The sequence below is a fragment of the Lemur catta genome, chromosome 5, assembly GCF_020740605.2.
Source record: "Lemur catta isolate mLemCat1 chromosome 5, mLemCat1.pri, whole genome shotgun sequence".
NCBI classification, from domain to species: domain Eukaryota; kingdom Metazoa; phylum Chordata; class Mammalia; order Primates; family Lemuridae; genus Lemur; species Lemur catta.
Genome location: NC_059132.1, coordinates 10,684,427 through 10,711,524, shown reverse-complemented (window position 1 = coordinate 10,711,524; position 27,098 = coordinate 10,684,427). Strand labels below are relative to the sequence as shown.

The 27,098-nt window shown below is 46.8% G+C and overlaps 1 protein-coding gene across 1 annotated transcript; it reads right to left on the bottom strand.

Annotated features, from left to right (window-relative positions):
• Nucleotides 1-2,893, bottom strand: POU4F3 (POU class 4 homeobox 3). The gene is made up of 2 exons (XM_045552663.1): nucleotides 2,500-2,893; nucleotides 1-2,184 (listed from the first exon to the last, which is right to left on the bottom strand). The coding sequence occupies exons 1-2, from the start codon at nucleotides 2,617-2,619 to the stop codon at nucleotides 1,288-1,290; spliced, it is 1,017 nt and encodes a 338-aa protein (XP_045408619.1). The 5' UTR covers nucleotides 2,620-2,893; the 3' UTR covers nucleotides 1-1,287.
• Nucleotides 2,894-27,098: the final 24,205 nt, after the last annotated feature.

The window sequence follows — 27,098 nt, the reverse complement described above, 5'->3', positions numbered from 1 at the left end:
TTCGGGTTGAAAAATAAAGCATTTATTTAAGAAGTTAATTCAAAGGGTAAAGAGAGAATAAAACTTAACATTTTATTTGTATCTATTCAGAGAACGAAACCAAAGGTCACACAGCAACACGCAAACTACATGAAGGAACGAAAAAATAAAATATGACTGGGCCAGAGGGGCTGGGATGAGAAGGGTCCAGGCCGGTGGTCCTGCGCCTCTTCCCTCACAAAACTACAAGAGAACCTCTACCGAGAGACACCCATATAGAGGGAATGGGAAAAAAAGCAGAGTTAAATAAATAATAGGAATTAACAATGCTAACAACGATAATAATAAACGGGCAACGAGGTTAGATGTGTTGGAAGGACTTGCATATGATTCAGAGAAGTTACAGTCACTTTCGAGCAGGCGACTCCACGCTGAGCTCGCAACCTGGTAAGAACAGAGAGCTGGGGTGGCGAGTCTTCAGTTGGTACAGAACACTACCGACCCCGGCTCTCCCGCAAGCGGGAATTACCGCTCAAATGCCAGCAGGTCGTGAAGGATGACCAGGGCCGGTGTTGGTGCTCGCTGGGCTTGCAAACAGCCAAGCGATCCCAGCATTTTCAGTCGCCAGACTGGGTTCACATTTTCTGGAGTCCTACCTACCACGGAGAATAACAGCTCGAAGTCTGAAACTCCCCGCACACTTTCCCTGAACCTGATCTTCATGCTACCTTATGAGAACTTACGGCAAACCAAAGGATAAGATGGATAGAATTTAGGCAAAGAAGGGAGTATAAGGCTATCCTTTGGAAACATACGTGTATTTTATATACTCTAATAAATCTCCAGTACATGTCTGGGTCCCACTTAGATATCCTAAACTTTGTATTATTATTTATCGCTTTCTCTCCATCCCTTCCCCCCTCGCTTAATCGCGCTTAGCGAAGTAGCGCTTGAACTCTAGCTTCGGGCGGCGGGGCCAATTCACCCTCCTGTGCCTGGAGCTCCTGCCCTGAGGTCGCGCCGATCAGCGCGCTAGGGCGGATTTCAGCACCACGGACAGCACGAGTCCCTCCAGGCCCGCCCTTCTTGAATTTTTTCCAAGCGCCAAAACTTTTTTGGTGAGGATACAAAGGAAAGAGAAAGAGAAGGCCGGGAGGCAACCAGGCGGGATAAAGGGAAAAGTCTGTGGCTTCGGGGGAGAGAGTCTAACCTGCCCGGAAGCGCCGCGGAGTTCCCCATAACCGTCCCCCCAACCCGGGGGGAGGCGCACCAGGCTCCCCCGGCTCCCAGCGGGGCGCCCCACCGCAGTCAGTGGACGGCCGAGTATTTCATTCGTTTCTGTTTCTGTCTCTGATTGCAGAACCAGACCCTCACCACGTTCTTTTTAAGGTCCAGTTTCTCCGCGATGGCCGCTATCTTCTCGGATGAGGGACGTGGCTGGATGGCGAAATAGGCCTCGAGTGAGCGCTTCTCCGGCGCGGCGATGGACGTGCGTTTGCGCTTCCGCTCACTGCCGTTGAAGAGCTCGGGCTTGCTGTTCTTCTCTCGGTAGGCTGCCTCGGCCTCCTCCAGCCAAGCCTGGAGCACCGGCTTGAGCGCGATCATGTTGTTGTGCGAGAGCGTGAGAGACTCGAACCTACAGATGGTGCTCTGACTGAGCGAGCCCACGCCGGGGATCTTGAGATTGGCTAGAGCTGCACCCACGTCCGCCTGGGTCACCCCCAGCTTGATGCGCCGCTGCTTGAAGCGCTCGGCAAAGGCCTCCAGCTCACGCGGGTCGGACTCCACGTCGCTAAGGCAGGCGGGCATGGCGCTGTGGGGTGCCACGGCATGCGGGTGACTCATGCCCATGGCCTGGTGCAGGTGGCCCATGGCTCCCAGGTGGTGTGGATGGATCTGTGCGGGCATCACCGAGTGCTCCGGGCCGCCCAGGCCGCTCACGCTCAGAGTGGGCGAGATGTGCTCTAGCAGGTCGCCTTCGAGGCCCTGGTGCACGGCGTGGTGCGGGTGTGAAGTGAGCGTGGCCGGGTGGGAGATGGGCACGGTGGACGAAGTGGACGTGCAGGGCACGCTGCTCATGGTATGGTAGGTGGCGTCGGGCTTGAACGGATGGTTCTTGCCGTGGGAGACGATATCCACCGCCGCCAGAGCTTCAGCGCGTGCCAGCAGGCTCTCATCAAAGCTTCCAAATATATTACCCTGCAGCTGCAAGCGAGAAGGCGCACAGCACGGTCAGTGGGGAATACTGTCAACTCAGGATTAAAACACATTTTCAAGCAACCGAGATGCCTCTCCTCAAAGCCCAGGTCATAAAAATTAATACGGAGGCAGCAGCTCTGCTGGAACAGACGTGTGGATCAGAGACATGAATGAGAAAGAGAGCGCGCCGGGAGAGAGCGCGGGGGAGACAAGGAGAGGGGTTCAGACAGCGGCGATTGTTCTGGGCGACATGAAAAAAACATGAAGCTAGTGCCTGTCAAAAAATGTGCCTTAGAGCGGTAATTATGCTCCACTACGTACCTGCGGGGCTGGGAGACAGACTCGGCGCATGGCCTCGGAGCCGGAGTGCAGGCTGGAGAATTTGGGTTCTTGCAGCACGGGGTGCATGCCGAAAGGCTGCTTGGCGTTCATGGCCATCATCTTCGCACGCCTGGCAGGGTGGCAGCGGGGGACATGGAATCAGGCTTGTCTTGCTAGCTCGCCGCGCTGCAAGTGAGCGCCGCTCAGCGCCCGCGCTCCCCTCGCCCTCTCGCTTGCTGCCTCCCCTCTCCCCCACCTGCTTCTTCACTCATCTTACAAGCAGCCTGCCAGGAAGGGCCCGGGCGCGCGCAGGCGCGCTCACGCGCTCGGGGCTCGCAGGGGCAGCCCGGGAGGCGACGCGAGACAGCAGCTCGCGGCGCGCCTTCCTGCGCCCGCCCTCGGCGGCCGCCCCCACCACGGCATTTATACCCGGGCCCGGCCTGGCCTCCTCCAGTCCGCCCCGCCCCGCCCGGCTCCAGCCCTCCAGACCTCCCGAGTCCTTTTTTCTTCGTGGACTATTTTTTCCTCCAAAAGTCCCCAAACCCCTCTGTCCTGTCCCAACTCGAACTGCAGGGATCGAAAGGCAGCCTTGGGCTGAGCGGAGGGCGGGAGGCTGACCCTACTCTAACCCCCCAACACACACGCACACACACGCACACAGACACACACGCACGCACACACACGCACACACGCGCGCACACACACACACACGCGCGCGCACACACACGCACACACAGGTACACACACGGCCCCCGTCGGCCCGGCTGCCGCCAAACTGCCCATTTCCAGGGCGCTCCTGGCCCCACGCCCGAGCCGTCCACCAGAGCCCGGCCCCGCGGCGCAGCGAGCAGGCGCCTCCAAGTGCCCAGACGGGCCCCGGGGAGGGTGAGGGGCTGCCAGAATGAGCCCCTGGTGACGCCCTCCCCGCCAGCCTCCAGCCAGGGTGGAAGCGCGGGGGCAGTAACTGCCTTTCCGGTCCGGGAGTGGCTTCCTCCCCACGTTTGCCTTTCTTGCTTTCATTTGAAAAAGACAACTGGGCCCCCTTTCCTCAACCCTTCAGCCTAAGGTAGCTTACTGAGTATTTTTTAGATTAATGACAGTTCAGGGTCCCCCCCACCCGCGCGCCCCGGGCCTTGGGAGTCAGTCAGTGCACTTCAGCTGGGCAGCCAGCGCCTACAAGCCCCACTCCCCATAACAACAACTACCATTTACGAGCTCCTAATATGTGCTGGGCATTTAGGCAACTAGCTCAAGCGACCCTCACACCAACCGAATGGAGTAGGCGCTGTTATCCCGTTTCACAGATGAGGACAACAAGGCTCAGAGGGGCTAAGTGACGAGCTCAAGGCCACATGGCTGTTTGGGAGCAGAGCCAGTCACCCACTCCTCCAGTTGTCCATGCCACCGATATTTCCTGGCGGCCTACTGGAAGCCAGGCTCCACACCTGACTTCCTGGGCGCCTACCCACTTAGCCTCCTTGGTCTTCCTTCCCGAAGCTTCTCGGAACTTAAGGGCCCGGGGCTAGTACTCCTCTTCCTTATCCTGTCGTTCCCTCTCCTTCCCTCTTGTTTCCTCTCCTTTCTTGCCACCCCCCCCACGCCCCGCTAGTAAACATCGTGAATAATGGATGGGGAATCCCGGGACCGCCGCTACGCAGCGCTCGGGTGGGGAGAGGAACCCCGCGCGCCCAGCTGTGGTCCCCACGCCACCACGCCACGACCGCCACCTCCGTCAGGGGAGCGGTCTTAGGGATTTGGGGACGTCAGCCAGCCTGCTAGGTCAGGCCTGCGTGGGGGGGGGGGTCTGGGGGTGCTTACGGGGTTTCCCAGAATCTTAACTCGGTGGGGGGCACGGTGGTGGAAAGGACCACCCTCGGCCTAAGAGGAAGCCCTGGCTAGATCCGGGTTCCCTGCTCACCTCGCGGTCTCCAGTCGCTTCTCTCTTGGTCCCAGCCGTCTCCTGAACTGGATCCTGCTCCAAAAGGACTCAGCCGAAGTGCGGGAGGCCAAGCGCAGCCCTAAACCTTTCTGAGCCTTGGTTTCCTCGGCTCTAAAATGGGAATTGCGCTACCGTCTGCCTCCTTGGGTCTTGGTGGAGAGGTTTCCAGCTACAGTAGCAAGGAAAGCATTGAGCACCGAAACTAGTGCTCGGTAAACTTCCTCGCAGTCTGGTGCCTTGGGGCGCAGGTCCTGCCCTCGGATTCAGAATGCGCCTCTGCCTCTTGCTGGCCAAGACCATAAGCCCCTGACACCAACGACTCGATCTCAACGTCTCTGGACAGCAGTGTCCTCATCTGTGAAGCAGCATAACGGTTTCTTCCCCACTGATTGTTGTGAGGAATACGCTGAGATAAGCACTTGGCACAGGCCTGGCACATTGAAATCATAGAATAAATGTTAGCTCCTCTCTTCCTCCTCAACTTAAAAAGAAAGTTGGGAGTGGGAGTGGCTTGAGGCATCTCCCTGGAAAATGGTTTGTCTGCAAGTGCACACCTGGCTCCTTGATCACCATTCATCCAGCACTTGCTTTGTGCCAGACCCCATGACGAGGGCTGCGACAAAGATGTGACTCATACTCTATCCCTGCCCTCAAGGAGTCACCAGTCTAAAATCCACAGCAGAAGATTGACTGGAAACTTGGCAATGCAGTGCAGGGGATGTAGGTTCGGGAACAAGGCACAGAGCAAGGGTGGTGGGATTCCTGAAATGCAGGATACACAACAGAACATGGGCTTCAGAGGGGCCGGGTTTGGGGCTGCATTCTGACACTTAGTCTGGGTGACCCTGGCTGGGCCTCAGTTGACCCACAAGGAGTTTACCCATCTGGACGAGACGATTGCTGAGCACTTCTAGCTTTAACAAAAGACTACTACTCTGGTTAATTTAAATGAAACATATTTTTGGCAAATCAGGAACTTCTCTCTAGGGAGCCTCAACTCCCCAGAAGCTAAACGCAGCACTATTTTATCACTCGCCAGCATTTGGGACCACTCAGTCTTATTTTCTGCCCAACACTAGAAGCCCAAAGGGAAAGGGAGGATGAAAAGTGTGGAAACTGGTTATGCATCTTGCCTGGCCTCAGGATGCCCTGAGACCCACACTCACTGCATAATACCCTAGTTTTCTGTGAAGCCAAACCCCCAGAAAATGGGAGGGAAAGGCCCACCCACATCCATCTTCTTTCTCTGCTCTGTCCCCTCAGGGGCCTGGGAGATACTGGCCAGGGTCGAGGTCATGCAAGGGTCAGAGACAGAACAAAACCAACTGGCTCTCTTAAGCCTCTAAAGCCAACCTTTACCTTACCAGCTTCCATTCTATCATCCCCTGGTATTAGGATCACAAATTTTAAAAACACTGGTGCCTGGACCCCTGTGTTTCCTGAGTGTTTCCCATGCTCCTCTCTAAGAAGGTCTGCTAGCAGCTCTAGGCAGCCAACAGTAAGATGACATCCATCCTCAAGGACCATGTTTTTGAGAAGGCCCTGGAGCTAACAGAAGACAAGAGGAAATAGACCACACATACAGGAAGGAATGGGGAAGGGGAAACTTACAAGACAGTTGATAACAGCCTGTACACTTTCCAGGATTTGCGAACTTAAATTCTGTCAGGGGCAAGTCTAGTAAAATAAGTTAGTGACTCCAGCTGGTGGATAAAAGGGGAGATTGGGACTGTGGTAAACTGAAGAGCACAAGCCCCTCCCATGGCATTAAATTACAATTTAAACACACACACACACACACACACACAGAGCATTTATGGGCCAAAAAAAAAAAATCTGTCTGAGGATCCAAGTAAGGTCCACATGGGCATTTATGCAAGTGGCACAAAAAAGGACATTTTCATCATTCTACAAGAGGCTTCAAAATACAGCTGGGTCTTGTGGAAGATCCTGCAGTTACAGAGGAAACTGCTTCAGGATCTCAGAGCCTGGCAGGGGACATATACAAAGCTAAGTCAGGGCACATAGTACTGCATCCTCCAGAAGGACTAGCCGTGTAGAGATGCAAAGAGGTAGGGTGGGAGGGGGGCAGAGGCATTTTCCCGTGGGCCAGTGATTCTCAACTTTATTGTGAATAGGAATCATCTGCAGCCTCTTAAAATACCACATCCCAGACCTACACGCAAAGATTTTGACCGCAAGGACTAAAGTGCTTTCTAATAGACATCCATGATTTGGATACAGGTGACAGGGACTCTCAACTTGAAAAACTTTCTCTGGATGTTTGTCACCTGTCTCATTCTCATTATTATTTTAAAGTTCATTCCTAATCATGTAAGTTTCACAGAGACTCAGAGAGTTTCCCTTCTTTGAGAGCCCAATGTCTGTTGCATTTTCCTCTATTATGTCTTAGTAAGACACGATATTTTGTGGTCTCTGCTCCTTGAAGGACTCTGGGACTTTTCTGAGGATGAGTCTTAGTTGTCTCTGTGTTTCGGTGCCCGTGTCTACAGGCCAGGCACGTGTAGGAGCTTAATGCAATTTGTGTTGAATGCATGCGTGAATAGCATCCTCCCCAGGACTCTACCCAGGGGTTTGCCTATGATGATGGTGACAACAAGAAGAGCCACTTATGGAGTGGTTCCTGTGTACACCGCTCTGGGCCAAATGCTTTAAAAGTATTGTGCACTGAATTTCCACATCAAGGCTATGATGTTGATGTTATTATCTCCATTTTACAGATGGGAAAATTGAGGCATAGAAAGATCAAGTAGGTTGCCCAAGGCAACACAGTGAGGCAGTGGTGGGGTGGGGATTGGAACCCAGGTTCATCTGACTCCTGAGTCCATACACTCAACTAACATCCTGGCATCCTGGGCTGGCACCAGTTACCTGCTGCCCAAGCTCAGGGGCTGAGGAAGTGGGGTGACCAGGTTTTATTTCTCATTTCTAGAGGCTCGGAGGCTGGCCAGGCTCCAGGCCTGCTTCCGGCACAGGCAGCACGTGGAGAAGCCAGCACTACCCCCAGCCACCTTCATTCCCCGCCAAGCCCCACCTCGGGGACCCGGAGGGGGGCAGGGTGGATGGAATGGGAGATGGCCCGATAGGAAGGCTCGAACTCAAGATGCCACAGCGTAGGAGGCAGCTGGCGGGGCTGCCTGGCCAGGTGTTCGCAGCGCCTGCCTCGCCTCCCTCTTCCTTTCTCTCCTCTCCTTTCTCAAACTTCTCACATGTACTCGCCGCCTGCGCAGCTGCTGCGGACTCGCCTGTCGCCGCTGCCTCGCATTGTCTGCGAGGGCTCCGACGATCCGAGACGCCCAGAGGGACTGGAACACAGGCTGAGCATCGGTGAGGGACCCGCACGCGCCCCGGGGCCCTCCCCTTCCCGGGGGAGGGCGCCCAGCCATGAACAGAGCCCCGGGACTCATTCGGTCAGTAGGACTCCAGGCAGGTGCGTGCCTCCTCCCGACCTCAGTTTCCCCATCTGACAAGTGAGCAGACCAGCCAAGGGATCTCTGGGAGCCCTTCGCAGTTACATTCTTTGACTGAACATGTCTTTATTGAGCACCTACCCTTAGGCAGCCACTAGGCTAGGAGATAGGAACCTAGCTGCAAACAAGACAGACAGTCACCCTCCCTCACCAAGTACCCCCGTGGAGCTGAGGTTTCTGCAGATGGTAAGGAATAAAAAGATAGCCCCAGAGAGTGACAATTGCTACAGAGAAAATAAATCAGAGTGATGGAACAGAGAATATATGGGCAGAAAAGGAAGAAGTGGCCTTTGAGCCAAGGCCTGAAAGATAAATGAAAGGCAAAAGGAACAGCAAGAGCAAATGCCGCAGCGGGAGCGAACTTGGGTGTGGAAGCAAGAGCAAGAAGGCGTGGGTGGCGGGAGTACAGGGAGCACAGTGGGAATGGTGGGCGAGGAGCTGGCCAGGAGTGGGACCCTGTGGTGGGGGTGGTTATTCTGAGAAGAGTTGGGACCCATCAGAGGGCTGTAAGCAGGACGATGATAGGGCTTGAGGTCCACTTTCACAGGATCTTTCTGGTGGCTGTGCAGGAATTGGGTTTTAGAGGTCCAGAGTGGAAGAGAGAAGTTCCTACGTTTTCTGGGTCTAGTCTACTGCTTCATGGAGAATCAGGGTCAATAGATTGGATCTGAGGTGTCATTGCCCAGGAGACTTTCTCTAACAACACCCTACATTTCAGTGCTTGGCTTTTTTAAACTCCCCCTCTACCCATAGGTCCTACTGTGCCTTCCCCTTTGAACTCTAGACTTGAGAATATCGATTTCATCAGCATCATGGCTAGCTCTGTGCTGTCTGGACTCAATGATCACGTAGTCCTCTTCCTGACAAATGAGGACTGGTTGTGCCTTCCTCTTCTCCAGTTCATAGGCATCTCAGAGTTCAAGGTCATAAGGTCAAGCCCCCTCCAACCTAGTTGGTTTTCATCTCTTCCAGGGCCAAAGAATTAGGCTATTTCATTTACCCAGCCAGCTTGGATGTGAAGACGCAGCAAGGGAAGATAGACAGAGCAAAGGAGGTCTGGATTCAAATATGGATACATGGCTAACCTGCTGTGTGACCCGAGAGAAGTCACTCATGGGCTCTGGGCCTCAGTGTTCTCATCACTACAAGAGGGCTAGGGAGACAGGCGCCACAGGCCCTTGTAGTGGAGATATGTCAAGGTTCTAGGCCAGTTCTAGGCCAGGCATGATGGTTCACGCTTGTAATCCTAGCATTCTGGGAAGTTGAGGCGGGAGGATCGCTTGAGCTCAGGAGTTCGAGACCAGCCTGAGCAATAATGAGACTCCATCTCTACTAAAAATAGAAAACAGTAGTGGGGCATGGTGGTGCTCGCCTGCAGTTCCAGCTACTTGGGAGGCTGAAGCAGGAGGATTGCTTGAGCCCAGGAGTTGGAGGTTGCTGTGAGCTAGGCTGACGCCATGGCACTCTAGCCCAGGCAACAGAGTGAGAATCTGTCTCCAAAACAAACAACAAAAGAAGATATACAACTATGTACCTATAATAATTAAAAATAAAATTAAATTTAATATTTAAAAAAAAGAAAAAAAGGTTCTAAGTGTGGATCTGTGAGAGAGGATAGAGGCCAAACCCATCACCATAAATGGAAATCGAGTCCTGATGCTTCACTAGGGTCCTCAGCAAGCAGAGCTCCGTTGCTTCATGTATTCATCAAAAGCTTACTGAGCACCTCCTCTGTGCCCAGCACGTGCTAGGTCTGGGGACACAATGCTGAATAAGGTCCATGTGATTCCTGCTTCAAGAAATTTAGAGTCTGCTGTTGCCTTATTCAGCCTTCACAGTAACTCCCTAGAGGTGAGCATTATCCCCTCACCCTTTCTTTATAGATACGGAAACTGAGGCTCAGAGAGGTGAAGTGACTTGTCTCCCAGCACACAGCCCATTGCTTCTTGGGCTCTTACTCGGGTGCCTGGCTCCGTGTATTATGTCAGTTAATCCTCCCAGCACCTTATCTATGAGGTAGGTACTGTTATTCCCTCTTCTACAGAGGGAAGAACTGAGGCTCAGAGAAGTTAAGTGTGTTCCTTGAAGTCACACAGGAATGAGTGGCAGGCATAGGATTTGAGCCCAGGCCTGCTGACCAGCGACCACAGGCTTTCCCCACCCCTAAGCAGCCTCCGGGAAAAGGGAGTAAAACGTGCCATCACTTGATTACTTCCCCTTGGCTCCGGACTCAGAAAGGAAAAGCAGAGCCATTAACCAGCCTCTGTAAATTTTTTAAGAAGAAGAAGAAAAAGAAAGGTAGAAAAGAAAAAAAAAGAGGGAAAACAAGCGAAGGCTTTGCTCCCATCAGGGGGGAAATCGGCGTCTTGTCGCCTAGCTCCATGCCCTGATTTATGATAAAAAATTTAGAGGAAATCATTTATATTTTAAAGGATCTAAATAGCTGCATGAAAGTTTTATCTAAAGTGCCACTGTATTTATAGGCAGTTCTTCCATGCTGGAGGTAATTAATAGATGTATAAATCGCAGGGCTCTGGGCTCTCCTACCCGCCTGGCGGGATGGTGGCGTGGGCCTTGGCACTTGGGGACTTGCGGGAAGGGGCAGAAGGGGAGACAGCAGCAAAGAGGTCTGCACCATAACTCACCCACACAACCCCGCCCCCCTTGGTTTGGGAACTCTTTGCTAGGGTCCTGGGGTTAATTCACATTAGACTGAAGGATGCTCCGCTTCCCCACTGCCCAACTTCTAGTCCCTTCCAAGAGTCATCAAAAGAGAGCCCAAGAGGTCAGCCCCCCTTCCCTTCTCCCAGCCCTCTGCCAGCACCAGGGAATTTACTGCGCCATGCTGGCCAGTGGGTTTATACTTCCAGAAGGTCCTGTTAAATGAAATGCGAGGCTCCCTCATTCCCCTACCCCAACTTTAGCCAAACGCCCATTTCTCTCTCTGCGCCCCCAGCTCAAGATGCCGGGCGCTTGTTTTGGAAAAGGCAGCCAGTTGCAAGAGGCTGACAGTTCTCGGCTTACTTTAATTACGGCTGTGAAATATTGATGGTTTTGGCTCTCTCTGTGGCTGCCACACCTTAACCAGTGGGGAGAGAAGCCCAGGGAGGAACAAGTTAAGAAAGGCCAGATGGTTTCCCTTCAGAAAAGCCATACAGACTGACAGAGGTGTCACTGCCTGAGATCATCGCAGAGCCTTAAATAATTGACGAGTCTCCTGAATTTGAAAGGGGAAAAAAATACACCAAATTAGAAATAACAGTGATGACTCATTGGTGGTTAAACCTTTGGAAATGGAGGGAGGGTGCGAGCTGGGGGTGGAGAGGATGGGGGACAAGGAGCAGCCACCTTGGTTCTCTTCCTTGATTGGGTTCCTTCCAGCGGGACACACTGAGCAGCTTTTTCAGATAGGATATGGTGCAGATGGAACCTTCTCCATTTAAACACACTCCTTTCTCTTCCTTGGGGGACCAAGGGCAGGCATTCCTTACTGAGGAGAAACTAAACAGCTCTCTTTTTTCAGGCTCTTTGATTTCCCATCTTCTGGTAATATATCACCAAAACGTGGCTTTAAAAGAAACTTTCACAGTGACCTCTTGACTCCACCACTGTCTATGGGCTTGTTTGGTTTTGTTCCACCTACCCGCCCACCCTGCCACTTGTCCTGTGGCCCTAAACACAGGACTAAGGAAGGTTGCCAGTCTGGGGAATGGAGATGTTTTCACTTAGTGAGTTCATTTGTGGGAGCTGGAGAGGGAGTGTTGGTGGTAGTGGAGATTTCACCTTCGAAGACTCACGTCTTCTGTCTGGTCTCACCCATGTGGGGTAACTGGAGTAAAAGATTATGTCGACTTTTGACATGGTTTGACCTTGCCACTGACATATTTTAATACATTAGCCAAGAAGGGTTTTGCAGACAGTTGTCTTCCCCTTACTCTTCCTCACTTTGTAAACAAAACAAAATACTATAAGGAAATACTATTCCGTTTCGTTTCTTCCCATGTATATTTATCTAGGGTTTATTATGTTTCTCAAACAATTTTTTTTTAATCTGACTAATCAGACAATGAAGGTCTGGCCCAATCATTGAGTTCAGCATCCAAGCTCTAGTAGATTATAAATGTGAAAAACCTAGAAGCTCTTCTCTACTGGTTTCTCAGACTTTCTTTTGCTGTCTGTCAGAAGGGCAGTTCGTCCATTTCTTCTGCTCTTGTAGTTTCTGGAACAGTGTAGAAAATTGTGCAGGCACTGGCAACTGAATCTTTTAAAATTCAAAACCAGGTCTGCCGGTAAATAGAAGGATCTGGAAATGAACGTCATTCCAGGGGCCGTAAACTTCACAATATGGTAGATGGGTATTCTGTTTCATTTCATTTCACATTTATAACCTCCTTTTTCTCCAAAGAGCACATTACACATAACCGGCCAGTTTCATTGCAGAAGGAAATGACCGCATCATCTGTGAGTAAGTGCTAAGTCTTCCTGATCGGAGGGACTTTGATAACTGCTACGAGCAGGGAGTGACTCTGTGGTGGAAAGTGGCCAAAGGGTTTGGGTGAGTCAGGAAAGCCTTCTCTGAATTGCTAAGACCTGAATGGGGAGAAGGAACCAGCCGTGCGACAATCGCTGGGAAGAGTATTCTAGGCAGAGAGAATAGTTAGCGCTGCTCCCCAAGATGGAGATGGGTTTGCATGTTCAAGGACCGGGAAGAAGGCTACTGTGGCTGGAGCCAGCGGAATAAGGAGAGGAGAGGGGGAAGAGTTCAGAGGGGTGAAGAGATGAAATAGGACCCAGTAAGCCCTGGTGAGCAATTTGTGTTTTATTCCAAGTGCAGTGGGAAGTTTTAAGCAGAAGAGTGATACATATTTTGATAAAAGTCTCATACAAGAGGATAAAACTCAGACTAGAGGCAGGCTGGTGGCAGGGAGGTTTTCCAGAAAAAGCATTCTTGTTATCCCTTCTGTCTGGAAGGCTCTTCCCCCAGGCAGGCACTTGGCTCGCTTTCCTACTTCCTTCAGGTGTTAGCTCAAATGTCACCTTCTCAGTGAAAACTCCCCAAGCACCGTATTTAAAATTTCAACCATCTTGCCCCCCCCACCACATTTCCTATGTCCCACCCGTTTTATTTTTCTGCAAAGCACTTATCATCTTATATACCTTATAGCTATACTTTACCTATTTATTAGTATATTGTCTATTTTCTTAATAGAATGTAAAGCTCAGTGAGAGTAGGGACTTAATTCTAGTCATTTCTGTATACCTGATGCCACAAACACTGCCTAGAACTCAATAAATATGTGCTGAATAAATGAATTAACCTGAGCTGAGTGATTTTTTTTAAACTTATTAGAGACAGGGTCTTGTTGTGTTGCCCAGGTTGAAGTTCAGTGGCTATTCACAGGTACAATCCCACTACAGATCAGGATGGGAATTTTGACTTGCTTCCTTTCCAACCTGGGTGGGTTCGCCCCTCCTTAGGCAAGCTGGTGGTTCCACTGCTCCTGAAGGAGGTCACCATATTGATGCCAAACTTCCTGCCTCAGCCTCCTGAGTAACTGGAACTATAGGTGCACACCACTGTGCCCAGTTTGAGCTGAGTTTTGACAACATCAGATTTTCATATACAAAGAATGTCATTGTCTATACCACTGGCAAGGCTTATGTTTTGATATGCCATCCGTATCACCTCGTTCAGGCCCCCAATGACTGACAGGGGAGGCTACTTTTTTTTTGTGCTCTTGGAAGGTATCAAAGGTGAGTGGCCAGGTGTGCACTGGCCCCATGGCCCTCTTTCTGTCCCTCAAACATGCTAAGCCCATTCCCATCTCGGAAACTGAGCCTTTGTGTTCCCCTATCTAGAATCTTCTTTCCCCCATTTCTTCACCTGGCTGGCTCCTCCTGGTCATTAAGTTCTTAGCTCAAATGTCACCTCACTAGAGAGGACTTCCCAGATCTTCCCTGACCACCAGTTGACATTATTTCCATCTGCCCCATCCCCCATCAGTCTCTTTCTATCTCATTACTCCATTTTTATTTTTCAGCCTGGCACTTACCACTACCCGAAAATCACGTGTTCTTTTATGGTTTACTTGTTTATTACCTGTGAGCTCTCACTGGAGTACAAGCTCCATGGAAGCAGACAAGGTTGACTTTTATTGTCGTGGAACGTCCAGTGCCTGGTACACAGGAGGTGCTCAAAATGTGTACTGAGTGAATGAATAAATGAATAAAAGTGAGTTAGACAAGCTAAGGTTGCCCTGGAGCTGCAAAGTGATTGACATTGCCCAGGAAACTCAATTCCCAGTTGCCTCCTCCCCTTCGGACCACATTGCCTTCCCGATGTATGTGGGAAAAGATACCTGAAAAGATAAACAAGAACAGCTGAAACTCTTCTAAGCCCAAACCGAAGGGGAAATGCTGAGCTCTGGTGGAGGAAAGAGGAAGCGTGTCCTGGCTTTGAGAGGATCGCTGCTCCCATTGTTCACCTGAGCCTTTGGGTCAAGAAAGCAGATTTCTGACATCATAAAACTGATTAAGACCAAAAAAAAAAAAAGTCGACACTGGCTATGACATGACTGTTCCATTGTACACTCTGATCGAGGAAATGTATCTAGGATTACCCAGACAGTCAATTATTCATGAGCTAAACGTCCAGGCATCAATTACCTGGCTTGATGCTCTTATTCATTAAGGAGATTGAACAGCCCAACTTAACAAAGCTGGAGAAAGTTGCTAAGTAACAGAAGTTACCCGACCAGTCACAACATTGCAACCTCCACAATATGAGTCTTTTCATGGCAAGAGAGGGCCCAGGGATCATCAGCAGGAGGGATCAAGTGGTGAACCCACTGCGGCTCGTTTCAGCTTTAGCAAAGGAAGGGGGCTGAGGGCTAATGGGCTGGATTCAGGGAAGGCGGAAGGAATGTGTGAGATACAAGCTCAGTCACTGTTTCCAAATGAGGTGGAGCTGTACCAGGAGGAATAAGAATATTTCACAACACATATTAATTAATATTTTAGTTAAAAGTCAAAGATGCTTATCCAGCCTATAATGGAACAAAAGTAGACTACAAATATAACAAAGATTTCCCTGGGTGATACAAATTCTTGGACTTTTCTCTTCAGTCATCCATCTGAGAACGAACCTAAAAATCATCCTAAGGACAAGGAAATTTAAAAACAGGATACAAGGCTGGGTGCGGTGGCTCATGCCTGTAATCCTAGCACTCTGGGAGACCGAGGCAGGCAGATTGTTTGAGCTCAGGAGTTTGAGACCAACCTGAGCAAGAGCGAGACCCCGTCTCTACTGAAAAATAGAAAGAAATTAACCAGACAACTAAAAATATATAGAAGAAGTTAGCCGGGCATGGTGACGCATGCCTGTAGTCCCAGCTACTTGGGAGGCTGAGGCAGGAGGATTGCTCGAGCCCAGGAGTTTGAGGTTGCTGTGAGCTAGGCTGATGCCACGGCACTCACTCTAGCCCGGGCAACAGAGTGAGACTCTGTCTCAAAAGAATAAATAAATAAATAAATAAATAAATAAAAACAGGATACAAAAGTTTATATAGAGGACATAAGCTTTATATGGTCAACGTGATTAACCTTTTTCTTATGAAAACTTGCTCCATTCTATGTAGGACTATAGTCCCCTTCGCTACCACCCTCAGTGCTTGTGTGTATTACTTTTATCATCAGAAAAAAGACATGTATTTTTAGACTCGAGCATATGGATATTAAGGAAAGGAGTTTGTGTTTGGGGCTTCAGCGCATACAGCATGTGACACAGGGTCATCAAAGGTCGGGATGCCCCACATCTGATGTGCTGATACTGTGTGGAGTAGGCAGCATCAGCCATATAATTTGCAGGGCCAAGTGCATAGTGAAAACGTGGATTCCTTGTTCAAAAATTATTAAGAACTTCCAGATGGTGACAGCAGAGCACTGAACCAGGTACTGAGTTCTATGCACAGGGCCTTGTGCAACTGCAGGTCACGCACCGGAAGCTGGTCTGGGGCCGGAGGGTTTAGAGGCTTCCGAGTGAGACAGGTCAGGGTGCGAGCCCTGGCTTCATCCTTTCTGGCTGTAAGGCCTTGATATGTCTCCATGTTCTCATTTGTAAAATAGAAATGATGATAGGGTTTGGAGAGGATTAAATGAGACCATGCCTGGCATGTGCTAACCACTTCATCCAGGATAATTCTCTTTAATGCTATGGACATGTTAATGACAAGTTAGTGACTATGGGGCCAGGCTGCACCAAGCCTAACGCTAAGCCTCTGTATGGGGCAACTGTAATAGAAGCATGCAAACTCCAAGACGAGGCAAACCCCTTTCTCTCTGCACTTGGCTGTCACCTGGTCTCAGTGTTCAGTGGGATTCTTTTCTTCTCACACCTATTAGCACCTGAGAAGGGCCTGATTTAGGTTGATGTGAATATTTCATGTGAAGCGAGGCTCTTGCAAGTTTGATAACTCAGGTTCATTCTGAGCCAACAGAATGGTTGGTTCATTTATTCATGAAATACATTGGTGGCCATTTACTGAGCACCTACTGTATGCTGGGCACTACGCCAGCCATTGAGAAAGCAGATAAGGGAGTGGGCATGGGGACATGCAGCATGTCACATGACTGATTTGTGCACATCCTTTTTAGTCTCAGCTCAAATGTCAGCCCCTCAGACAGGACTTCCCCAGCCACCCCCCACCCCCGCAGGAAGGCTGCTCCATGACTCTGTCACACCACCCCATTTATTTTCTTCCTAGATCCTGTTGATTTATTTGTAAACAAGACTGTATCTTGTTCATCCCTGTGTCTTTAGAACAAAGACCAAGGCCTGGCTCATATAAGAACACAGTAAATAGTTTTCAACAAATTAATAAAGTACTATGGCAATTTGATGGTGCCGTGGGAGCACAGAGGACAAGCACTGCATTCCGAGGAGCCTGGAGGGGTGACAGGGGGGCTCAACAAGCAGACAAAGGTGGGTAGATCCAGACTGGGGGACAGCATGTGCAAAAGCAAGAGGCCCAAGAGTGTCCAGGAACTGCAGGTGTTTTAGCAGGACAAAGGGTCAGCAGGCAGGCGGCAGGAGGGGCAGGAACTGGGACACAAGATGGAAATGGGAACCAGATCACAAAAGAACTTGCACGTAATTCTAAGGAATCTAAGTTTTATACTCTGGGCAATAAAACATCTTCCATTTATCTGTCTGCTCTGTGCCAGGTGTGGGCTAAATGCAACAGATACAGCAGTGAGCAAGACATCCGTGGCCCCTGCCCTCATAGAGCTTACCTTCTAGCAGGAAGGACAGACATGACACAAATACAAAATTACATATTATTTTACCATTAAACAAAAATAATTAAAAACCCTGTGATTCAACATTAGAGAGAAGAACAGGGTGTAGGGGAGCTCCTAACCAGGAGACTGGGCCTGGTCTGGGACTCCAGAAATGTACTCCCCCGGCCCCGTGCCCACCACTTTTGACTTTCAGATCTCTGGGTAAAATCCATTGCTTGATGTCAAAAGTTAACTTACACTACATGTACCAATGAGAAAAAAAAATCTCGCAAATATACCAATGAGTTCCCAAGAAGATATATTTGGTTTGATGCCATTTAAATAAAATTTTGAAATATGGAAAAGGCTCTCATTGTCTATTGATGCGTACACATAGTATAAAGACAAGCACCGGTATGATGAACACCAGAATCAATATGGTGGCTCCCTTGGGAGTAGGGAGTGAAAGTTGGAGAAATGAGTATCGCTGGGGAGGTTCAACTGAGTTTGTAATGTTTAATTTCTAAGCTAGGGATAGATACACGAGCTTATTCACTACACCTTATTATATATTTGAAGTATTTCACTTGTTTTAAAAAAAGTTAACTGAAGCTACACTGAGTATTTTTTTATTAGCCACCATTATCAGAAAAGAGATTGTAACATCTGATCCCCAAGAGAGTATGGGAAATGGAAATACATAGGTGGTAACAATGCTATCACATATTGCAGGGTAAATAAACTCCAAGCTCACAAAAATTTTTATGGGGTCAAAAATTTTCTTCAGTCCTGTAAATTCTTCGAAGGGATTCTGTTATATAAAATAAGTAAGTAAAGGAAGGAAATGTTATTTTTTTTTTCCTTTTAAACTATCCTATAAAAGCAACTCTTCTTCTAAACTAGGACCCTTTGGTGATTGGCTAGATCCCTGGAAAATTCTCTTTATTTTTATTTGGGAAAGAGGCAGCCAAAATGAAAAGCAATCCAGGGAAGACAGAAATAGCGAGAACCTCAAATTCTCACCAGCAATGCCAAAGTCCAGGTGCCAGCAGGACAGCTCCTCAATCGATGGTTAAGCATATGAGAATGACTGATCCTTTGCCCCATCATAAGTGGCTTTCAGTTGTACCCCTCTGAAGGGACTCCTGGTTTGTATGGATGTCTAGAATCTTTGACCGAGGTCAAAGCTTGAAACTGGTATGAAGGAGGCACAATAGGCTTCATTGTGTTACAATATTTTCTCATGAGTCCATGGTAGGTCTCTGTGGCAGTCCTTAAAATAGCCAGCAAAGAGTAGCTGGACTGGCAGCCAGTTATTGATCAGTCAGCAGAGTGCTAGCAGCTGTCGTCAGGCCAGAGTAATAGAGAGACCATGCACCTGCCCTCCCCTGGCAGAGCACATTTCCCCAAATCCTTATTGCAGGCCCAGACCTAAAAGTCCTAACTAATTTGCTACCTCAGCAGCACGAAGTCTAATAATATCCTCTGATAAATGGAGACAAATGGTGTTTGGAAGATGGACAGTGCTTTCTAGATTGACGGCTCAATCCTAGGAGACACAAAGGCGTCAAGCCATCATCTGAAGTGAAAGTCTATAAAACCATCAGTAGTGGAGGCTCTTTTCTGCCCTGGACCTGTTTCTATGGGCCTATTCAATCATTAAGTCCATCCATCCATTCATCCGTCCATCCATCAAAACATAGTTTAGTGTCTATCTGTGTCAGGTTCCATTCTAGGTTATAGGATACGAAATGACCAGGATTCTGTCCTGGAGGAGTGCACAATCATCGTTGACCACACAGCCCACTGGAAATAGGACCTGGCATAAGGTTTCTACGGAAAAAATTCTGCTTCCATCTTTGATATGCTAAGTTAACTAGATGATTCAATCAACAATGAACGCTAGATAGTCTTGTCCAGCAATGACCAATAGCTTTTTTGTATCTCCTGTGCCACTTGTATTCAACTGGTGATGGCTGTTTGGAGCCTTGTGGTAAGAATGATTCTGAGCATGAGTTCAGGTGGTGGGAAAGAATGCTGTGAGTGATTACTGATGTCTGTTACAGGCAAAGAACTAGAGAGTAGCTACATATTTACTTTCTCTGGTGTAGCGAAAACACAACGGCCTAGAAACCTATTCAGGTATACCTCTGAGATATTGTGGGTTTGGTTCCAGACCACCTCACTAAAGTGAATATTACAATAAAGTGAGTCACACAAATTGTTTGGTTTCCCAGTGTATATACTATACAGTCACGCTTACACCATACTGTAGTCTATTAAGTGTGCAAATAGCTTCATGTCTAAAAGACAATGTATATAACTTAAAATACTTTATTACTACAAAAGGTTAACAATCATCTAAGCCTTCAGCGAGTCATAATCTTTTTGCTGGTGGAGTTTCTTGCCTCAATGTTGATGGCTGCTGACTGGTCAGGGTGGTGGTTGATGAAGGTTGGAATGGTTGTAGCAATTTCTTAAAATAAGACAACGATAAAGTTTGCTGAATTGGTTGACTCTTCCTTTCATGAAAGATTTTCCTGTAGCATGCAAAGAATGCTGTTTGATAGCATTTTACGCGCAATAGAAATTCTTGCAAAATTGAAGTCAATCCTCTCAAACCCTGCCACAACTCTATGAACTAAGTTTACATAATATTCTAAATCCTTTGTTGTCATTTCAACAATGTTTATAGCATCTTCACCAGGGGTAGAATCCATCTCAAGAAACCACTCTCTTTGCTCATCCATAAGAAACAACTCCTATCCATTCAAGTTTTATCATGGGATTGCAAGAATTCAATCACATCTTCAGTCTCCACTTCTAATTCTAGTTCTCTTGCTGTTTCCAGCACATCTGCAGTGACTTCCTCCACTAAAGTCTTAAGCTCCTCAAAGTCATCCATGAGGTTTGTAATCATCTTCTTCCAAACTCCTGTTAATGTTGATATTTTCACCTCCTCCCATAAATCCCAAATGTTCTTAAAGACATCAAGAATGGTGACATTCCCAGAAGGTTTTCAATTGATTTTGCCCAGATCTGTCAGAGGAATCACTGTCTTTGGCAGCTATAGCCTTACAAAATGTATTTCTCAAATGAGAAGACTTGAAAGTCAGAATTACTCCTTGATCCATGAATTGCAGAATGGATGTTGTGTCAGCAGGCCTGAAAACAACATTAATCTCCTGTACGTCTCCATCAGAGCTCTTGGGTGACCAGTTGTCACCCATTGTCAGTGAGCAGTAATATTTTTCAAGAGATCTTTTTTTCTGAGCAGTAGGTCTCTATAATGTGCTTAAAATATTCAGTAAACCGTGATGTAAACACATTCGCTGTCATCCTCGCTTTGTTGTTTCATTCACAGCGCACAGGCAGAGTAGATTTAGCATCATTCTTAAGGGCCCTAGAATTTTCAAAATGGTAAATGAGCATTGGCTATAACTTAAAGTTGTCAGCTGCATTAGCACCTAACAAGAAAGTTAGCCTGTCCTTTGAAGCTTTGATGCCAGGCATTGACTTCTTTTCTCTAGCTATGAAAGTTCTAGATGGCATCTTCTTCCATAGAAGGCTCTTTTGTTTCCATTGAAAACCTATTGTTTAGTCTAGCCACCTTCATCAATGATCTTAACTAGATCGTCTGGATAACTTTGCTGCAAATTCTTCTACATCAGAAGAAGATGCTGCTTGCTGCTTCATCTTGTACTTTTATGTTATGGAGAAGTCTTCTTTCTTTAAGTCTCATGAACCAACCTCTGCTAACTTCCAGTTTTTCTTTTGCAGCTTCCTCACCTCTCTCAGCCTTCATAGAATTAAATGGAGGTAGGGCCTTGTCCTGGATTAGGCTTTGGCTCAAAGGAATGTTTTGGCTGGTTTGATCTTCTATTCAGAATACTCAAACTTTATCCATATCAGCAATAAGGCTGTTTCTCTGTCTTAAAATTCGTGTGTTCACTGAAGTAGCACTTTTTATTTTTTAGAGACAGGGTCTTGCTATGTTGCCCAGGCAGGAATCAAACTTCTGGGTTCAAAGGATCCTCCTGCCTCAGCCTCCCAAGTAGTTGGGACTATAATTGTATACCACCAAACTGGCTGTTGCAGCAGGACTTTTTGTTGTTGTTGTTGTTGTTGTTGTTGTTAACAGGGTCTCGCTCTCTCGCCCAGGCTAGAGTGCAGTGGTGTCATCACAGCTCACTGCAACCTCAAACATTTGGGCTCCAGTGACCCTCCTGCCTCAGCCTCCTGAGTAGCTGGGGCTATAGGTATGTACCACCATGCCTGGCTAATTTTTCTATTTTTTTTAGGGACAGGGTCTGAATATTTTTCTCAGGCTGGTCTCTAACTCCTGACCTAAGTGACCCTCCCGCCTTAGCCTCCCAAAATGCTAGCTAGGATTACAGGCATGAGCCGCTGTGCCCCACCTCTAGCTTTTGATTGAAAGTGAGAGACAGCCAACTCTTCCTTTCATTGGAACACTTAGAGGCCGTTATAGGGTTACTGATAGGCCTCATTTCCTTATTGCTGTGTCTCAGGGAATACAGAGACCTGAGGAGAGGGAGAGAGAAGGTGGGAATGGCAGGCCGGTGGAGCAGTCAGAACACACACATTTATCAATTAAATTATTATAACAGATATAACAATGATGAAAAAGTTTGAAATATTGCAAGAATTACCAAAATATGACACAAACAAAGTGAACGTGTGCTGCTGGGAAAATGATGGCAATAGACTTGCTTGACACAGGGTTGCCACAAACCTTCAATCTGTAAAAAATGTGACATCTTTAAAGCTCAATCAAGTGAAGCACAATAAAAAAGGTATGCCTGTATGTAGATACTCTGATTTTAATTCTGTCAGGTTAGCTGCTTTCTTTCTCTGTTTCCTCATCTATAGAACAAGGATGATAAGACATGTTCTACTCTGTCTTCCTCCCAAGTTTGCTAGTATTGAATGAGACCAAAGGCTTTACTGAGATTTCTTCATTTAACCCTTCCAACAGTCCTGTGAGGTAGGTACTACTTTCATTTTAGAGATGAGTTGAACCAAATCCTAAGAGGTTAAGCAACACCCAAGGTCACAGAGCTAGATCTATGAAAGCAAAGCTTGCTGAGGTCTCATATTTTAACTCTACTGCCACCCATCCTGGAAGTCTCCATGCAAGGTGATACAACCACCCAACAAAGACAAACTCATGCCTCAGGCTAAGGGTTGGATTTGACAACCCTGAGTGCCCCTATAGCTTGAAATTCTATGAATCTAGCCCCATGAACACCAAACAGCCAAGTACAGAGCCATTGTTTTAAGCAGAAGGGTTAGTTTTGGGAAACAAGCAACTTAATGGAACCAAAGTGAGCACAATTAACCCTGGTAGTGGAATGTGATAGTTCTATTATTCATAATTTTTTATAAAAAAGTATTTGGATTATTAAGTTCTAACAATGCAGCAAAAAAATTAGAATTTTCCCCCATTTCAGTCTCATCACCTGTTTCTGTTCTCAGAACTCGTAAAATTTCCATTTTCTAATATCACATTTTACAGAGCCCTTGTCCATAATGTAGACCACATCCTTTTAGCATTTACATCCTAGCAGGTAAATAACATTAATTTTAAGAAGTTCCCATCACATGCATCTTAAGAACTAGCAAAAGTCTATATATAGTGCAAATGCTTGGGCCTGTCTAGACCAGCAAAAGGAACTGTTTTGACATAGACCATCGGGTTAAGTTTGTTGGATTGACGGCGCCCTTATATCCACTGGTTTCAAAACATCTTGTTGCAACTTCACTTCTTAAATTGTGTCCCTTTAGCCCACAAAGTGATTGCAGGGACTTATAGATGGATAGATGGACAACACGGCCAGATGGAGCTCAGCAGTTCAGTCCCAAATACAGCTAAGGCTTAGGGGCCAGGAAGTCCTACCCTTGGGTAAAAAGTTACAGAGTCATTTGTCTGCATTCACAGAATAAGATTTAGAATCTAATTCTAATCATAGGGTTCTTTTCAGGGGAAATATAAATTAATGTCTGCAAAGTGCTGGGTGTCGGAAACATTGAGGCCCTCAATAGATAGCAGCTGCTGCCACCGTTACAGTGGTGCAGTGGCTACCATGGGCATCCTTCCACGTCATACATAAAGCTTTTCCTTAGCTGTTTAATGGCTGCATTCCATTGTAAAGATAGTTTGTGCTTTATTTATTCATCTGTATATTTTGAATTTCTTAGAATGAGTATTATATATCACATAAATAACAAGAAAATATTTTGTAAAGCTTGTACTTGTTCTTGCTACTAAAAACACAATTAGATATTGAAAGGACTCACTAAACACACACATTTGTAGATGTAAGTGGAGTACTATTTTAGGATTATTGAAGAAAGCCTCACCTAGCTGATCTTTAAATAACAGCAACAAAAAATTCCCACATTATTACTAATTAAGCATCCTAGAGAGACCTAGCACATGGTGATGCCCCTCTAAACTGGGAACATTAGACCTCTTCATTTATTCTTTGCAATTAGCTGTAATCAGACCGCAAACACTATTCTTCGGCTAGTTAACTAACGTCATTAAGAGCCTGAGTATGAATTTTAGCCCCAACCCTCATATAAACACGATGTCCTCCCTAGTGTCTCCCATTCTGTACTGGGATGGGCACATGGGCTATTTAAGAATCCACAGACACGTGCAAATAGGTGTGATTATGAGTCAGCTTCATTTGGGATTCATCTGGGCACAGACAGGCAGTTCCTTATGTATTTAACTTTGGACATTTAGCATTTTAAATATCATACAAACGTTTTAAAAACATATAATAATTTCAAACCTATTGTAAAGGATCACTTCTCCCAATATACAGGGTTTTTTTTTTTTTATTTTTAAGGCAAAAGAATATATCACGTAGCCAGTTCTAAAAGGAAGTACTAGCCTTTATTTTTCACTGGAAGTTTGAAGACTTTTCTGAAATCACTGTAATGAGAACAAAGAAAACTGTGCTTCTCTTTCAACTGTGTGCATAGATCACAGCTTTGCTATGTATTTCATTGTGTCTTCCCATTACTTTTGCTGTGACATTTGCCTTGTTCTAATCACACAGCTATCTCAAGGCTTCTGGGGTGTAGGAGGGAGAAGGTTTATCAGGCAACTTAAACAACACTTTGCAAAGGGCCATTTCAGTCCACTACAGGGGCCATGAGGACATGGGAGGATGTGCCATCCATAATGCATGTATCACAGCCCTTCCCCGCGGGATCCATTCTACTGTCTTGTGAATGAAAGTGTAATTGTTATACACTTTGTACTCCGCATTTCAGACTTGTGTCTGTGAAACTATGAGTGTGACTTAACTCTGTGGCATGAAGGTGTGTATGGTGGCAATAAAACTGGTGCCTCAAGTCTGTTCCTTAAAACAGAATGGGATGAGAGAGAATTGATGCATCCAACCCCTGAAAAGAACTTTTGGTACTATAATAACCACCAAAAAGTTTTTAAATTGAGGATTTGGAAAACAGAATGTTGAGAGGAAGCGCTCCCAGGCAGTCACGGAGTTGGTCCCCCCATAGACCCTTCTGTGGCGTCAGCCCACAGCAGTGGCTGTTGCTGAAAACTTCAGGTGCAGATAAAACCAGTGAGCCTCTGTCAGGCTCTGGCCAATAGTCCTACGGTTTGGGAAAGGCCACATCAGGATGTGCTCACAGCAATACAAAAATGGCAAAAGAGTAGCAAGAAATGTACGTCTCCTACAGGGGGCCCCAGAAGATACACACAAAAGACAGGCATCAACTCCACTGAAGACAGTCTGTGAAAACAACAGCCAGATTGATCCTTTTTAAAAGAGTTTTATCACATCATATCTCTGCTCAAAATCTTCCAATAGCTTCCCAGCACACTCAAAATAAAATCTCAAGGTTTTCCCAGGGCCTGCAAAGTCCTACCAGGTCTACTCTCCTACCCCACTGCCCCTGCATTAATCATTAATCTTCCTCAATTCCCACTCCCCTCTCTGCACCACCCCCCACCCTCTAGCCACAGGAATAGCATAGTTCTTCCTTTCTTCTTTCCTTCCATGAATTGACAAACCCTTCTCAGCAAAGTTGCTCAGTACTTCCACCCAATTTGGCTTTACTTTGAAAGCCATTTTATTTCAGTACTTTCCAGCACAATACATTATACCAGAGGCAAGGGAAAGAGATCTCCAAGTGCGCAGGGATATTTCATTGAGACAAAACAGCAAAACTCATCTATCACGCAATAGTTTCCAGTAAGTAGCCATCATCGCATCCACAATATAGATCTCTCTAGCAGCAAACATTTAGGGGCCATATAATTCAGGAGTCGTTGTCGAAACAGATCAATGGGTCCTGCACACGATAACAAGCTCTCACCCGCAATTGAGAGCTGGGGAGTCTGCGCCTCCCTGGACTGAGCAACCCGGGCTGTGAATGGCAAATCACCATTCAGGCCTCGGCGGGAGGCAGCACTTTCCGTTCCAAGCCCAGCCCTGAAGAGGCGGAAGGGGAAAGCAGTGTGGCTTTGTGGTTTGATTAGAGGACTGGGCCATTAGAACTTCAAGTTCTCTTTTGGGCTCTGCCAATGACTTCTCCGATGGCCTCAATACTGTCTGTCTCCTTTTGCTTACCAGTAAAATGGAAACAACAATGCTTCCGCTTAAAGAATACATCCAAGTGCTTGAAGACTTTTAACAGGTCTGGCTATCCATGAAGGAAACTTTGTAACCCAGGACAATTAATTTTTTTAATCCTCCATTTTGTCAGAGTTTTTGTTGTACCACTTTAGAAAAATCTAGGTTTAAAGGTCACTTAAAGAGGACAAGTCAAACTGAAGGTACCAGAGAAAAATAAGAAGAGGGGCAAATTTTTTTTTCTTTGTCTCCGCAGTAAACAATTAAGCAAAAGTGATATTAAAATCTGAAGCTCACAGGAAGTATGTTTATAGTTATGGAAAGATAATAATTTATTGTTGAATGAAAAAGATAATGAAAGCAGTATGATTCCATCTTTGAAAATTGTGAGCACATATAGATTTAATACATTACATATAGGGGGAAAAATCTAGAGGTATACACACAAAATTATCTAGTCATTTTCTGTAGGTTTTCATTTTCTTCCTGTTGACCTATCTGTATTTTCTGATTTTTCTACAATGAACATAAATTACCTGATGGCTAAAAATTATTTTAGAGTAAGTGATGAATATTTTAGAGGACTATGATCTTTGTGAACCTAAATAGAGAATAAACCGGGAAGCTGTTATACTGTAAACGTATATGGACATGATCCAAATGAGTAATGTGAAAGATTTGTTTTCACTGGAAAGAAGTTAAGAAAAGCAAGGGGAGCAGGTATTTCCTAACTTCAGGTAGACGTATTCAGGGACCTGGTTAGGAATAGTTACTTAGCCGGGCGTGGGGGAATGAACCTGTAGTCCCAGCTGCTCGGGAGGCTGAGGCAGGAGGATCGCTTGAGCCCAGGAGTTTGAGGTTGTCGTGAGCTAGGCTGATGCCACAGCACTCTAGCCCGGGCAACAGAGTGAGACTCTGTCTCAAAAAAAAAAAAAACAACACTGGATAGCTACATGTGTATGAAGAATGTGTGCCTGGAGTCTGGTGACGAGAGGTCAGAAAACAGCTATTATTCCTTGAAAATGAAAGGAATGCAAATCAACGTACATATCACAATACTGTGTTCTGAATATAATACACTTTTGAGATTAAGACGAGTCCCCATCACTATCATGTGCTCCAAGAAGAAAAACATTCTGAAGTGTAACTAATGTAAAATAAACTGGAATCCTGGTGACCATACCTCAAAGCAAGGATGAGGTAGTAGCAAAAGTTTTAGTGACCCACTCGCCCGAGGAAAGAGTTCTGAACAGG

Bases quoted from the DNA above. Each gene is read 5' to 3' on its own strand.
- POU4F3 (XM_045552663.1), bottom strand. From the start codon at position 2,619: ATGATGGCCATGAACGCCAAGCAGCCTTTCGGCATGCACCCCGTGCTG. The intron at 2,185-2,499 runs GTACGTAGTGGA...TCTCGCTTGCAG, and splicing joins TCTGTCTCCCAGCCCCGCAG to CTGCAGGGTAATATATTTGG.